The sequence below is a fragment of the Anopheles merus genome, chromosome 3R (assembly GCF_017562075.2).
Source record: "Anopheles merus strain MAF chromosome 3R, AmerM5.1, whole genome shotgun sequence".
NCBI lineage: Eukaryota > Metazoa > Arthropoda > Insecta > Diptera > Culicidae > Anopheles > Anopheles merus.
The window spans coordinates 15,646,749-15,663,024 of NC_054084.1; the positions used below are offsets into that span (position 1 = coordinate 15,646,749).

At 46.9% G+C, this 16,276-nt stretch overlaps 1 protein-coding gene across 5 annotated transcripts in view; it reads right to left on the minus strand.

The window, feature by feature from the left end:
• Window positions 1–227: 227 nt before the first annotated feature.
• LOC121596317 (solute carrier organic anion transporter family member 4A1) overlaps window positions 228–16,276 on the minus strand; it is a 54,462-nt gene continuing 38,413 nt past the window's right edge. For 3 of the 5 annotated variants that reach the window (XM_041921155.1, XM_041921154.1, XM_041921158.1), the window contains exons 4-17: window positions 10,798–11,260; window positions 10,134–10,461; window positions 9,543–9,759; window positions 8,630–8,825; window positions 8,388–8,548; window positions 8,182–8,289; window positions 7,919–8,019; window positions 7,476–7,746; window positions 6,656–7,198; window positions 6,366–6,594; window positions 5,416–5,604; window positions 5,207–5,355; window positions 4,971–5,124; window positions 228–4,896 (exon numbers count right to left, since the gene is read on the minus strand). In XM_041921155.1, the coding sequence (XP_041777089.1) occupies window positions 3,594–4,896; window positions 4,971–5,124; window positions 5,207–5,355; window positions 5,416–5,604; window positions 6,366–6,594; window positions 6,656–7,198; window positions 7,476–7,746; window positions 7,919–8,019; window positions 8,182–8,289; window positions 8,388–8,548; window positions 8,630–8,825; window positions 9,543–9,759; window positions 10,134–10,461; window positions 10,798–10,859 (4,011 nt within the window). In that variant the 5' untranslated portion in view covers window positions 10,860–11,260 and the 3' untranslated portion in view covers window positions 228–3,593. Of the gene's footprint in view, window positions 4,897–4,970; window positions 5,125–5,206; window positions 5,356–5,415; window positions 5,605–6,365; window positions 6,595–6,655; window positions 7,199–7,475; window positions 7,747–7,918; window positions 8,020–8,181; window positions 8,290–8,387; window positions 8,549–8,629; window positions 8,826–9,542; window positions 9,760–10,133; window positions 10,462–10,797; window positions 11,285–11,370; window positions 11,539–16,276 lie in introns of those variants that run through there. The other 2 variants (XM_041921159.1, XM_041921157.1) reach the window with 2 other exon arrangements.

The window sequence follows — 16,276 nt, forward strand, 5'->3', positions numbered from 1 at the left end:
CCAGAAAAGCTCGTCAGAAATAATTGACAACGTTCGGGGATGTGATAGCCATGGAAGGTGAAGAGGAAGGCTCTTTTTAACACCACCGCGTGATTGACGCGTGATTTGCGCGCAGTTTTGCGCATCAATTGCGCGTTAGTAATGCTTTACTACGCTTTCCAGTACAAGGGCGGCCGTACAGTGCTAAGGACACGGATTTGTGAAACGGGGTTATTTCTTTTATTTTACTATCTCTCTCCTTCTCTCTCTCTCTCTCTCTCTCTCTCTCTCTCTCTCTCTCCCTATCTCTTTCTCTCCAATTGCACACACCTGCTGGCATCTCGCTGGGCGTCAGCTTCACATGTTTTATCTTAACTGGTTCTCTCTTCCCTTCTCTTCTCTGCGTCTGAGACACTAGGCTATGTTGCACGATATGTATGCGGTCTTTGATGAGCAGCTGAGTTTCTAACGAACGGATTTTCGGGGCGGGGAAAAGGGGATCTATGTTGTTTTACTACTGTGCCATGCGTCTTTGTGAACTTTACTGTGTTTGTTCCATTTTGTTGTGTTGTGTTGTTTGTTTGTTTGTTCGTAAGTAAGCAACGGTCAAGAGTGGATTTCTATGTAAATGGTCCTTTGACCATTCATTTCTCGAATGGAGCGGGTAAGCGGCGTTTGTTCCACGATTGAAGCAAAATGTAAAACAGCTACAAAAAAATAGAAAGATTTGCAAAAGTTCCTACGCAAATTGTCCTGATGCTTGTTTGTTTTGTCTCTTTGCGCACTGCCTAAATGCTGCGATGCCGGACTGGGACCAAGTAATGAATGAGAAACAACTTCACCCTCTGGTTTGTAGTAGTAAAATCCCACCTATATCCCACCGTACAAAGCCGTACGCACGGGGGAACGTACGTACGGAAAAGGGAGCGCTCTAAAAGCAATAAAACTCACTAAAACTAAATGCTCGAAATGCGCACGAGCATCCTGTTCTAAGTAACGTTTGAATTTTCTCCCTCTCTCTCTCTCTGTCTAGTGTGTAGCGAGTGCCACCCTTCCTTTTCCATTCCTTTGCAACTAGAAAGGGATCTCTGGCAAAAACTCTACCAAACACAATGTTGTTTTAGTTTGCTTTTTTTAATTGTTTTTGTTTGTTAATTGAGTGAGATTAATTTCGTTAACCTATTTACGTTTTTGTCTGGTTTTTGTTTCTCACAATCAAACTGGAACATGTTTGTTTACCTCCCCCTGATTAAACGTTATAATTTTTGTTGTTTTAGGAGAGAAAGAATAAAGCAATGCACAAAAAATCCAACGAGTCCTGTTTCGGGGTTTGTTTGTTTTGTTCTTTTTTTTTTGCTTCATTTCACAAAAACTTGTTACGTGTGGTAATTAATGCTACAAATGTTTTGTTTTTTTTTTTTTAACTCTGCTCGAACAATAAGTCTTCTACCTTTTAATTTATACCTGCGAAACTTGCTAATCCGAATCCGAAAGCATACCCACACACACACATAAGCTTAGGGTTAAATTTTGCGCTCACGCTTAACTTGTGGACCACAAACTGTGATACCAAGCCAAACCCAGCGGGGAGGGGTATGATTTTTTTGTCTTTACAATTTTGGATTATAATTCGAAAGAAACGGGTTTAATAATTACTAACGAAAGAAAATGGGGGAAAAAGTAACAATTTATAACATAAAAAAAAACATTCACTACTACCTTGCTTAGTCGCGCTTGCTTCACAATTACACCCTTCTGCTTGCTCATTCCAATTGACCGTCACTTGTTCCATCCCTCTGCTTTGTTCGCCTATTGTATTGTAATGCATTTTCTTCTAATTAATGCTCACAGCTCCATTAGTTTCAACCATTTTTTTGTTTGTGTGTGTGTGCCCACAGCTTCGAAAGGCTCTAAAAATCTTTCCTCTTTCTCCTATTGCACAGCACTTGTTGGCGCACGCCTTGGGTCAAACACGCACACGGAAAGAGCAATCATTTCCACCTATTAATAAGATTCGAGCCAGTTTTGTGTTACCATTTGAGTGTTTTTGAGATTAAAATGTAGTTATTTGTGTGTGAATGTGTCGCAACAGCACACTTTCTTTAAAAAAAAAAGATCACTAAGGGTATGTGTTACCATTGCCGTAAAAGAAAGGAATAAGAAAGGGTTGGATTTTCTACGAAGTGAGGGCATATTTAAGCTTCTGTCGCTTCCGGAGCGTTATTTCACTGCTTTGTGGTGGTGTTTATGTGTTGGTTTTGTGGGGTGTTAGAATATCTTCACATTCTGTTTAGCAAATTGTTCTACTAAGACCTAAATAAACTGCATTCATCTATTCTTTTTGACACCGTTCCGCACTGGACTGTCTAAAACATCAAACAACCTGCTGCTGCTGCCGTTGTACATTTCCGTTTCACTAAAATTGCTTACCTTCCTTACCCTCCTGCACTCTCTCTTTTTGTCTTTCTCACTACTGCACAACTCTACAGTACCACCACGACGCGAGCCGGCCACATTTTGCTAATAGTTTGATATAAAAAATATGGTTGCTTTAGATTTACTGGATCTCTCTTACTCGATTTGCTATACACAACTACTAGCGCGACGCGTGATTTCTCGAAAACACACATCCTCCCATTCCGCCCATTCCCTCTCTTCTCACTCAACTCCCATCCCTCCCCGTCGCGACATCACATTATGTGCTGGACTCTCCACACAACCTTGGCGTGAGAATCAATTGTAGTTGTGTACATATTAATTATAGGATCTAGGTTATATTGCTATTACATCTGTGTTATACCCTACAAACTCATCAGTTCATCAGTCCATAAGCCGCTTCTCCAGCAACATCCCGCGGGCGGGCGATCGCGGGTGAGCGTACCTCCTCTTCCTTCTCCTCATCCCTGTACAAGAAGTCCAGTGTCCCGTATCCAAGGTCCATCGGGAGGATGTTTTGAGGACAGCAATGGGACTTCTTAAAAGCTAAATGCACACACAGCAATCACTTGCACACACGCACGCAACAATTATACGCCAATGCTCGCTAATGCGCTTATACATTTTTGTTTAGTGAGGAGAGGATAATGAAGAATGTCTCCGTTTTATCGTCCAAATATTTACCCAAAATGTATTTGGAAATTTGGCGACTTACTAGACGTAACATTCCCATTTTTCCTTTTCCTCAACTGGTAAGACATGTGTTTTTTTCTGTGTATTTTTTCTACCAATTTCCAGACACGTGGCATGCAGCATCACCGTGGTACAGCAGAAAGTGTTCCAACTACGCTCACTGACCGGGAATTGCGATAGAAACGACCGAAAACGTCGATAATAATGATTATTATTTCCCGTGGAATTGGATTTGTTTAATCAATTGAAACCATTCCATCGTTCCGATTCTGGGGCGATGCAGAGACGACGAACCCGCGCTGCGCCGTGTCTCATGGAGATTGGGTTAGGAGAATTAAGCTTAGAAATTGAGGTCCATCATCCCTACAAGCCCCCTTACCAGCATGCAGCAGGCAACGAGGATTTGTTAGAGACAAACAGTACGAATATAAATGCACCACCATCGTTCCTAGTTCCCAAGTGGCCCTTCGACACCCTAGCTCCGGCTAAACGTTTGCTCCGGCCGTGGACGACGAGGCGGAAGAGGCGGATGGCGACGAGGACGAGGAGGAGGAGGAGGCAGACGGCGAAGAGCAGCAGGTCGGTTCCTCCTCGGGCAGTACGCTGTTTTTGTCGAGCAGTAGCTGCAACGATTCCGGCTGCACACTGCCCACACAATCGCTGCCCGCAATCGTGGCGAGGCAGGAGGACACCACCGGCGACAGCACGGAAGAGCTGCGCCCCGACGACCCGTCGTGGCCCAACTCGACCGGTGGCGGCAGCGTAGTGGCGGCTGCCGACGAGAGCTTACGCGCCAGCGCATTCGTACCGACAACGATGGTGGACGCCGGATCGGTGCCGCCACTGCACGGCTGGTACCCGCCGTACTTCAGATCCTTCGAGTTGGTGCGCCGATGGCGCAGTATGCTGTTCGAATCTTCGATCAGTGATTTGATCCCACCGAGGATACCGCTCGGCCCGCTCGGTTCCACGACCCCCGATCCGGCCAGCGCACCGGGCGCCAGGTTTAGCAGGTTCAGATCGCGCGAACTCGTGCGCGAATGGCCCTTCCCGTACTTCGACTCGAGCTCCTCGTTCAGATCGCTCGAGTGCTTCATGTTGTTCAGCTTCGCACCGGACATACCGCCGCAGCCCGCCACCGCCCCGATGTTGTTGTTCTTCAGCACCGCCACGTCGTGCGAGAAGGAACTTTTCCGTGACGAGCCGCCACCGGTCACCAGGGCGCCGGTGGAGCTGAGGAACTTGTTGGCAATGTCGTTATCGAGCCGGATGATAACATTGTTTGGCAGGAAGGAGAACTCCTGCCCGTAGGAGTAGTTGCGCGTGTGCCGCTTCTTCTTTGTCGGTGCTCCACCAGCACCGCCCCCGCTGCAGCTGCTGCTGTAGCCGAGCTTCACGTGCTCCGAGCCACTGCTCGAGCCCGGCTTCAGATGGTTCAGGATGTAGCGTATGTTGCTAGCGCCGCCCGACGCCAGCGAGGGCGGCTGTTCGCCGGCACTGTTGTGGTGCTGCTGCAGCGCAATCCATCGCCCGAGATGGCCGGAAGAGGACGTTTGCTGCTGCGACTGCTGCTGATGGCGATGGTGGTCGTTGTTGTAGTCGTGCGAGTTGTTGCGCGTGTGGTGCCGCATGAACCGCTTCAGCTTCCAGTCGTGGAAGTCCACCTCCCGGTTGGTGGCCGAGTTGCTGCGCTGGATTTTGATATCACAGGAATTGCTGCGGTAGTGTTTGCGGGTGGCCGCCGCTGCCGGCGGCAAGCGGTACGGTTGATGAACACCGTCGTCGTATCTAAGGCGAAAAGTACAGTGTTATTGATTTCATTTTTTCCGACGAATCTTTATCACACTAGCAGCTCCCGTTACCTGTATTCCAACTGAATGGTTTTGGAATCGTTCCGCTGATGGCGGCTAGCGACCAAAATTCGCTTGTTGTTCTCTGCCAGTGCGTCCCCAGAAATGCATTCACCATTGAACGGAACCGCGATGTTTTCATCCAATGTACTCTTCTCCTCAAACACTGCCGGATAAAAGGGAGTTAGAAAAAACGGAACATGCTTGATAAAATGGATCTATCCTTCGCTAACAAATCTCAAACTCACATTTGTCTAAACTTATAATCGATCCAACCAGCTCGTTCGTCGACAGTGGGTTCATCTTGTCCAGATTTTTTCGCCTTCGCACGAGCCACCAGTCAATGATGAAGATCACCAAGGCAATGATTTTAATTGACGCACATAATCCAACATATCTGGGGGAAAAAGGGAAAATTAAATCTCGTTTCCTGGAAGTGTCCAGTATTGCAACTTACTTGTAGCGGAACTTCTCAATGTCGTAAATCAGACAGCGGCCTCCCTTTTCGCCGCAGGTCGACTTCCACAGTAGGCAGGAGGAATCGATCAGATTGCCAAACACGATCGGTGCCGGGATGTAGCCAAACAGACGGAAGATAACGAACTGCATGCCGAGCGCAAATGAACGTTCCTCCTCTGACACGGACCTACCGAAAAAAGCAAACCCCCCCCATAGTGTATTAGTAAATTGTGCAATCGGAACTAGTGGTGGGAGCTCGGACTCGGACCTTCCGGAGTTGCCAATTCCGGAGTTGGAATCAATTTCGGAATAGGAATCGGCTCCGGAAAAGTAATGGCTCTGGAATCGGATTCGACCTAGGAATCGCAATTTGCTCCGGTAACGGAACCAGAATTGACTCCACAATTGGAATGATCTCCGGAATGAGAATCAGTTCTTGAATTGAAATAAGAAGTTTCATAAGCGAAATCAGTCCGGGAATCTCCATGAGAATGGATCGTTCACAAGTAAATTTGGATTCTTTGTGGCTATCAATACGTAGCATCATTGTATCCAAACGCCTATTATTATGGATATGCCGAAACCGACTCCGATTTCGAAGCCGATTCTGATTTCGAAACCAATTCCGGATCCGATTCCGAAGTCGATTCCGATTCCGGTGCCGATTCCAGTCGGAATCCCGATTCCGTTTCCGTCGATTCCGATTTCGTAGCCGATTTCGATTCCGTAGCCGATTCAGATTTTGATTCCTTAGCCGATTCCGCTTCCAAATCCGTAGCCGATTCCGATTCTGTATTCGATTCCGGAACAGATATCTAAATCGGCTCCGGAATCGATTCCGAAAACTGATTCCAGACAACTTCGGAGCAAGCCGGAATCGATTTCGACGAAAACTTCATTTTTCCCATCACTAATCGGAACCGCAACTTCGTGTGAACCCTTCCTTACCTCAAAACTATCATCAGCAGAGGCATTTGCGTTGAAGCCACGACAAACGTCATAAAGAACAGCAGTATCAGGAAGGGATAGATCGTCCGGCACGGTGTGTTGCAAACGCCTGCAGTAGCCACCGGCACTACCGTGACCTCGGCGAATGCTTCGTGCGCGTTCAGCGCCTGTGCCTGTGTCCCTTCCGCCCCTCGGTAAATGCTGTTGTTAGTAACGTTTGCTTGAACGCCTGAAGGGAGAAATTGTTTAATATTCGAACAAAACAAAAATCCAATCACTCATATACTCACAAGCACAGTTGGTGTAGTTCGAGCTGGACGAGAACGCGGTACAGCCCGCATGGCACGGGCTGAAATAGGTCAGCCCGTTGTTGCCGCACACCGGCTCCACGTCGTACATGTGACACTCGCAGCCGAAATTGCACGCCGCCGTCAGATTCACCTGGAACGGTTCCACGCTGTGGGCGGAGCTGTTGTAGTACGGTATGGTCGTGCCGGCCATCTTGAGATTCTCGCAGCCCAGGAAGAACAGCAGCCCGTAGCACGACAAACAGATCAGATTCGAGATGAGCACAAACTGTACCGCACCCTTCGGCTTCAGCTGGAAGCGCTTCAGTATGCAGCCACCGATGAAGATGCCGATGCAGGCACCTGGGACGGCAATCGACCCAGTGAAGACGCTCGCCTGGCTCTTCCCCAGGCTGAACTGCGTCTCGAGATACTTCGGCAGGAACACGACAAAGCCGGACACTATCATCAGCTCCATGCAGGCGCCGAGACAGGTAACGATGTACACCGGGTTCGTCACCAGGCGCCACATCGACTGGGGTATATCTGCAGGGCGGGAAAAACAGCAGCGACACAGTTAATATTGGTGCATCAACCTGCATCACGAGTGTGGTGCAATATTGGCAAACTTGGAAACGGCCACCGTTGAAAACAAAGCACAAAAACAGGGGTTTAATTTCGGAAATCGTTTTTGGTGGGCCCAATAATGAAAACTTTCCTGGCGTTAGCTTCCGAAAAATCGTGCCCCACCGGAGCAAAACAATGTATGTCATTTAAATAAAACACCAATATCATAAATCTACCTTCCCCTGTCCAAACATACCTTTAATGTCCTTTCCATATCCGGTGTCCTCGCCCGTTTTGTTTGCCTGCGGTGCGGCGTTATTGGCACCGTGGCCTGTTTGTTGTTGCTGCTGCTGCTGTTGTGATGGCAGCGGCTGCTGTTGCAGAGTGCCCGTTTGATGCTGCTGCTGCTGCTGGGCGAGATTCGGCTGCGATCGGGGCAAACTGCTCGAGTTGTTCGATGTTAATTGCTGCAGCTGGGGTAACCGCTGTTCGGCAATGCGTATTTTCTTCTTCTCGCGTGTCAGTACCTGCAAATCCAATAATCAGTAGGCAGAGGGAGCCGGGAGCTTAAGTCGATGAATTATTGGGCCGCAATAAAGTGCGACCGGGAGAAATTGGATATTGCCACGGCGCGCAATGTTTTGGTCATTTCGACTCAGACAACGACCATGAACAGCGACTCACTGGTGTAACACATACCTTGGGAAAGGAGAAAAACGGCACCGCCACAATGATGAGCAGGATGCCGCACACTAAGAAGCCGCCCCACCACATACCGACCCATCGTCGATCGTCAGGATCTGTCGAGAGAGTGAGAGAGAGAGAGAGAGAGAGGGGGAATACGATATCAGGGGCACAATTTATGGCGTGTTGTTCCGGAGGAATGTTTCTTTCCGCGTGAAAACGATTCTTTTAATGCGTTTAGTGCGGAAATTGGTCCATCCAAAGTAACAATTACTTACCGATATTGATATCGCTGCCGGAAAAGGAATCCATATGGAAGGACAGCAGATAAGCGCCGAGTAGGAAGCCAAGCACGGGACCGAACGCGGCCATACTGTACATAGCACCTGGAAAGGGGGGGTTCAGGGAACATAAAACGTGTTTGTTACTTCTTCTGGCCGTTTTGGGGGGGGACAGGCACCACGATTAGCTGCAAAACACTTACCGATATACATCGATGAGCTTTCCTTCCGGACGTGATCGTCCACGTACGTCGTGCCGAGCGTGAACAGGGGACTTCCGCCGCCTCCGAGCAGTATTTGCGCAATCACAAACAGTATCACAGGCCCGAAGGTGGACGCTTTACTTTTCAAACAGTTGTCACCTCTGCGCACAGGAAGAAAGCCCGGTTAAGGTCAAATAACTTGTTAGAACAGAGCCGAAATGGGCACTCCCCACCTCACTTACCGTAAGTTGTGCGACGTGAGCGGTGGATTGGACAGGCTGTTGGAGAGCCGGCCCAGGCCCATGTCCTGCTCACGTACCGACACCAGCCGGCAGATGTTGTCGGACGTTTTATTGTCAATCAGTATGCCCGGGTTGGGCTCGCCGGTAAAGTGGGGCAGCATGAACACGAGCGACCCGATGCCCATGATGACGGCGCCTTGGGAGAGGAAAGGAAGAAGGGGGTAAGAGGTTTGTGTGTTTGGAGTAGTGATGGGAACAATGAAGTTTTCGTCGGAATCGATTCCGGCTAGCTCCGAAGATTCCAGGAATCGATTCCGGATAGTGGGCCCGGAATCGGAATCGGCTCCGTAAAATTGTTTCGGAATCGGCTCAGAAATTGGCTTCAGAATCGGCTCAGGAATTGGCTCCGGAATCGGTTTCGGCATTGGAATTGGCTCCAAAATCTGAATCGGATTTGAAATCGTAGTCGGTTTTGGCACCTCTATAAGAAAAGACGTTTGGGAGGCTATGATTCAATGAGGCTATGTATTAATAGCCGTAAAGAATCAAAATTTACTTGTAAACGATATTTTCTCACGGAGATTCCTGGACTGATTCGCTTTGAAAATTCTTATTTCAATTCAAGAGCTGATTCTCATTCTTGTGATAAATCCAATTCTGGAATCAATCCTGATTCCGTTACCTGAGCAAATTGCGAATCTCAGGTCAATTCCGATTCTAGTGCCGATTCCGATTCCGATTCCGATTCCGATTCAAATTCTGGAGCCGATTACGATTCCAGAATTGATTCTAGAGCTAACTCCGAAATCGGCTCCAGAGTTGATTCCGAACACGGAATCGGGTAGGTCCGATTTGAAAATCCCACCACTAGTTTGGAGACACATCTGGTGCGGTCAATCCCCCAATTACTTACCAATACCGATCCACACGGGGATGTGGCGCCGGCTGCCAAGGTAGCTGACGAAAATGACCGTTATAACGTTGCCAATCTCGTAGCTGGACGCTATCAGCCCGGACAGGCTGGACGGTATTTCGAACCGCTTCTCTATTGTCGTTATCACTGAGTTGATGTAGCCGGAGCTGAGCGCCTGTTGTAGCGTCACGAGAATGGAAAGGAGCAGCACAAACACCTGGAAGGGAAGGAGGCAGAGCGGTTACAGTTTTGTTGGCTTAATTAATTTCCTAACACAAAGCAAATAGCATGGAAAAGATTAGCTAAAACTATTACACGGTCATGACACTTTGTCACAAGATAAAGAAGAGGAATTTAATTTAAACAAATGATATTAAAATAAGGATCAATGTAGGAAAAATTCCAACATTTTTGCCATTTTACACCGTCCTACTGTCCTTAATCGGTTCCAAGAAATGGTGGCATCAACCCTTTATCCTTCCCAGAAATACCTTTCTCTGCCATTTGATACAGCAACAATCTGTAACAATCTGTAGCATCATTCAGCATCACCCCCTTCTAAACTTTTTGCCCTTTGACCCAAAAGCGTACCTTTATCCGGGCGAAATGTTGTACCGCCGATGGTCGGCAGTTTAGGATGCCACAGTCGCGCATGTAGTCGTCGTTGATCAGCAGCACGTTCGGTAGCGGCTTGTCCCGGTCCATCATTACACTGCTCGACGGCTGCCGGCTGTGGCACTTGATGACGGTGTCGGCGGTTGCCGTGGCCGATGTTGCCGTAGTGCTGGCGGTCGTGGTCGCTGTGTTGACCGACATTGGCAGCGATTCGGACTCGGTGTCCTGCGGTATGTCGGCACTGCTGTCGTCGGTCTGTGCCTCCGAGTACAGCCCGGTCATGGCGTACATGGACTCGTTGCGCCTGCAACGAAACGGAAGAAGTTGTAAAAGAGTTGTAACACGCGGACATGGGTATCGATTACAAGCTTTGACATTACACCCACGGCCGCCACGAAGAGGGCTACTGTGCGGCCCGTTTTGGAATTGCGCAGCGAAATTGGACACATTTTTCATCATTGAGACACATTTTAATGGTTAAGTTCGAATACGAATAAGCCTTTCTGGTTTGATGCCTAATTAAATTTCTCTTAGATTTGGGGCGGAAATGACCTTTGTGAAATGGTCATTTAAACTTTAAAAAAAAGCGACATCGATGTTACTGTTATCTTATCATGCCCGAGAGCTTCTTCTCACTCACCTATGACCTTTGCGTTGGCTGTTGCCACCGTCGATTGTTCCACCGGACGTTGTCATTTTCATCCAACGGAAAGAGTTAGTGCTCCGCGAAGAATAAACCGTATTTTAAAAGCTCCACACAACTGCACACACCGGCTATCAAAAGTGCAGCTGCTATGGAGGAGACGGGGAGGAGCGCAGGATGATGGATAGGTAATAGATGTGCACACTTCCGGCTCAAGGAAGGCGACTCTTGCCGCTCTGCAAGCCCGTCCGATACTGCCAATGGTCGACAAGGGCCGTCGGATGAGCCGCTATCATGTCTTCTGCTTCGAGGTCGTATGTTCCTAGGCCTAGAAACACACACTGTAGCAGCAGCAGCAGCAGCAGCTTGGCTGCCCTATTGTTGCAGTACTTCCGGCGGGTTTGACATGGAGAAGGAGACGACACACTGTGTGCCGGTCGGTAGATGGATTAATTATTTCCTGCAAAGAGAAACAAAGCAAAAGCTGTATAGACATGATGTTACAAAAGGCTTTGGAATACAGAAAAAGGGCTTATTAAGGGATATTGCAGCAGTAGCTAACTATTTTACCAAGAAGAATTTAATGGAGAATATTGGCAGGAACATCAGCTACGGAAATTACTTTCCAATCGACATGAATTGCCTTGTCGCTGTCGGGCTTTTGGCGCACCTGCGCGTAGCCATATGAAGAGGCTCTATTTTTAAAATGTGGAAACATGGCACCGCGAAACTAGCTTCTATTAAATTCCCATCCCGGTAAGGGACACGCGACACCTAAACTGTAAACGATTGTCCACAGCTCCAGCTCCCAGTTGGCAACATCTCTATCACTGGAGTTGGCCATGACGACCAGGTATGTCGTTGCCACGTGAGCGTCATCTCTGGGGGATTTTGAAAGGCTCGCCACCGCGCGCGCTTGCTTAAACGAATTCAGGTTAACGACCATTTAATAAGCAATTTGGTGTAATCGCAACCTGGGCTCCACAACACCGGTGTCCGGTACATTTTTCGTCACCACGCGCTGTAATATATGGAAAAGCCAAGTTCTAAAAGTAGCCTCTCTTCGTCCAGGTTACATAAACAAACCTTTTGACACGCACACACACGACACACACACGGATCAATATGGCGGAAAGCAATGCTAACGTGACTTTAATTTGGTGCACAACACACTTGACGTGGTTTAGTGGGGTCCTACCTACCCGAAAAGCGCATGCTGTCAAAAATGGATGATAAGTGACTTTCACCCGATACTGCACTGGCGCGGTTTTTCGCCCATCGTGTGGCGTGGTGTGTTTGTGCCAACAAAATCGAAGGTGTTGATGCTAATAAGCGCTCAAGCGCTGTGACCTAATTGTAAGTCTGATGAATTCACACCGACCGACACTTTTGGGGATGGGAGGGTGGTGCCAAAACATCCAACATCCGGTTACACGTAGCAGCAGCAGCAGCACATGTGCCCGCCACATTTGGTGGCATAGAGAGAACGGCATTCGATGCCCTACGTCGCCTCGTCACCCTTCCTCTAGACACATTTCCCCCAAAAGTTGCAGTGAATTTCCGGACGCAACCACAACCGGATTGGAATGCTGCTCAACGGTGAGCTATTTTGCGGAACAACAACAACAACAACAACATGTACTGTTGGATGTGGTCCATGTCCCCCCCAAAAAAAACCGTAAAACGTTCTGGTCTACCTGCAGCCGCGCTCTGTTTTGACCGATGGGGATCAATTTAGTGCCAACACGGTTCCGTTCGGTCGGTGCCGCAATCGGAAATGGGAAAATGTGACGAGGTAAAGGGGCGAGGAGGGAGGTCTTGATGCACCCATCGATGATGTATGGCATATATTGCGAATCACAAAGTTTCGCAATTAATTATCGTGGCGAGTGAGTACTGCTGCTATCGTAACACATTTGCAGAGATGTCACTCTTATCGGCTTGGATGTGTGTTCGATTCGATTGAAATGATTAATTGAAAGCGACCGGCAGGTATGTAATGGAAGTGCATGGAGCTGCAAGATAGACATGGCAGTAAATTGAGCCCTGCGTCATTTTTGTTCGTATAATTCGCATAATTATATCTACTCTTGAATTATTAAAAGATCCGGAAATGTCAGCCGTTTTAGCAGCAGGATGTATGGTATGAAAACTCCCTCTTTCTGGGAAAAATATAGGGCTAGTACAGTGATCTACAATGTCCGACTCCCTAGTCTCATGCGGCTCTTTGCTGTCTAGCTGGCTGCTCTGGCTGCCGTTCGTATACATATTCATAGTACTTTTGAACATTTTTACTCTTGGGTTATCTATTTGGCTCTGCAGGTACTAGCATTTTTGTAGAATTAGGCTCTTTTGGTCGCAAAGTTTTCCGCCTAGTACATCAATTACACACGTGCACTTCCCCAAGTGGTCCCATAGTACAGTCGTCAACTCGCACGACCTAATAACTGTCCGCCATGGGTTCAGGCCTCATATGGACCGTTCCCCCGTAGCAAGCACTGATTATCCTGCTGCATAGTACTGAATAAGTCTCGTTACGACACGTTACGTGTAGTGTTAGGACGTTACGCAAAATCGAAGAAGAAGAATAAGGACACACCCATCTAATAATTAGATTGACGAAAGAAAAGCATTTTTAATACTGTACAGTTCTTTACAGAATTTGTGAAATCAAATGAGAATTGATCAATGTAGTTGGACCTTTCTCATTAAATATAACAGAAAATTTTTAACCAAATCGGTTTCTTATAGCCAAATAAAGCAATGATTAATGTAAAATATCACATTTTCAATTAAAGCGTTCTCAAAACTAGCATACACGCACATTTATTGCCTCAGTATGTTTGCTTTTTTGAAAAGTACGCCCTAAGGTAAATAATACAAACTTCAATAACTTGTCCATCCAAGATTATAATGTTGTAATTTCGAAAAGGATGTACAATAATTGTATAAACAAAATATAAAAAATAGACACAAAACATACGGAGTTTTAGCCTGTAAGGCAAGCTAAAAAGCTAAATTGTAATATTTGATTATACGCTAATCTATTTCCGTACTTAAATTACCTTAATCGTCACCAGCAACATCCGTAACGTAATCAACATTTGCGGCGTTAATTAAATCACTCCCCGAAAAAAAAACTTATCTACCTTAAACTCTACTCCGTATCATAAAAAAAATAATCGAAAAACTCGCTCCCTCTTCCAAGAAAGGTGCAATGAAAGCCCGTGGGGGAACACGCTTCCTACTTACGCTACAAATACACGCTTTCCTATCACCGAGCAGATAATCCGATTCCAATTTCCATCAGTACACGGCACAGGAGTATGGCGCGAACTGTACTGTAAGTATACTAACTGTTGGGGAAGAATGTAAGATCTCTCGTCTTTCTCCTCCTCTACGACGACGTCATTGTACGTGACACACCCGTCCGCCGCATACTGTCCACAGTTCTTCCTCCATTGGAACGTGTACCACTAACTCGCCCTTGCTAGTTACTTGGTAGGTTAAAGGGCATACATTAATGAAGCTCGTTGTGGCTGACGGGCAGAATATCTACACGCTCATCTGCAGTCCTTGGCTCCTTGCATTCGCGTGTGTGGTGTCGTGGAGCCAAAGGAACACAAACAAGTGCTCCCGGACAGAATTGGGGTGGTTTAGTAGGTGTGTGTGTGTGTCTGTTTTTTCCTACTTCCTGCTTCTGCTCTCACAGAAAAAAGAGAGACAGAGAGAAGGCAAGTTCAATGACCTGGCGGCTAAAGAGAAAAGAGACCAATATCCGGAACCAGACACATTTGCCGTCGCGTGCCAGGAGAGGGGGATGATGATGATTCTTTCATTTGATTGCATACGATGGTGGAAGGTTTGTGGGGTGGGAGGTGGGAGGTGGTCAAACGAGCGTAAAACGAAGCATATAACTTACGTTGCTAGCGAGCAGCAGGCAGCGGCAGAAGTAGTACAACGGGTGGCGAAATGGTCGCGGTGGAAATGGAACGTAATGTTCCCCAAAGGTATTTTCGTCCCCAAAGTGTATCTCAATTCTATTTCTCTGATGAGGGCAGAACAGACACATAGGTACACATACACACACACACATAAAACTTCCGTATAGGGAGCTATATACTGCTTGCTGTTCGGGCAGATCCCGGAACTACTACGAGGTACTAAAAGCCAACTCCATCAAACGCTGGTGGAATCGTTTTGTTTGCCATTTCAGACACTAAAGCTTTTTTACTGTCAAATAGAGCAAATGATGGTGTTTGGGTGCATTTGGGATCCACCCAATGGCCTCAGGTAAAACTCCAATTCATTCTCGCGAATGGGATATATCCTTTTGATAAGGTTTTTCTTAATACAATTTACTTAACAATACTTTTTAAATAAATTTCTAAAACTGAACTTACTATCAGAGCACCGCCTAACCTGTCGATATGCCCACAGAGCTCGGCTCTCTGTTAGTAAAACAGTTTACAATTGCAAAAAACGACTCCCACCGTCCTCTCTCCCTTTTCTCCCCCAAGCAATAGGGGAGACAGATGTGCAAATGTTGATTTAACGACATCCCATCATGCGACACAATTTGCCGTAAAACTTCAGCGATAGACCACCAACACACCAATAGCTAGCATCGTTTGCTGGCATGTGCAAGAGCTTTTACAGTGGAGCTTTCGCCGTTTTTCAAAGGCGAACGAACAACACAAAATGATTTTTAAAGCACGCCAAAAATCTGAACCATTTTTGAGACACGCGTGTCAATCCGTTTTGCCACTTTGCTACAAAGCCCAATAATACCCGTCCATCGCTCCAAAAATGTAGATGGCCGAAAACGTCAAACTTTTGCTCACTCAACCCATCCTCCACGATGCGGATAAAGCGTGCCTTATCGTGCTAATCGGTGATGGTCGTAAACCGGATCGAGGGCTGTGTGTGTTTGTGTATTTAATTAACAATTTCCCCAAGTTTACATGTGCTCCGGACGATCGGTTGCAAGAAAATCTAAATGGAAATGCTTACCAAACGGTGCAACACAGGGACAGTTTTTTGGACGGTACAAAGTTGTTGCTGTTGTGTGTAAAAACGGTTTACTTTTAGAAGATTCCCTTGTCCGGCAAGGTGTTGCACACAGTTTGGCAAGTTTGGAATTCAAATTGGCGATGAAATCAACACGGTAAGAACATTGAATGTTTGTAGCTTTTTTTTACCCCTTACTTGTTTTTTTGGTAGCAAAAAAGAAACAATCTGCAAAGCGCCAAGTGAACGAATTTAAATAAATTTATTGTGCCTGCACACGCATCGCGTGTTTCAGCGAGCAGCAAAACAGCACTTCTGTGACAAAATAGTTGCGCGCTTCCGCTTTTGCTAAATGTGGCTTACTACTGCCCTACTGTTCACACACCGTTGAACTAGTTCTGACCTACCGCAACCACAGGTTTTCGTATTATAAACTGCAAAAGTTCTCTTTCTCTCTCTATATCGG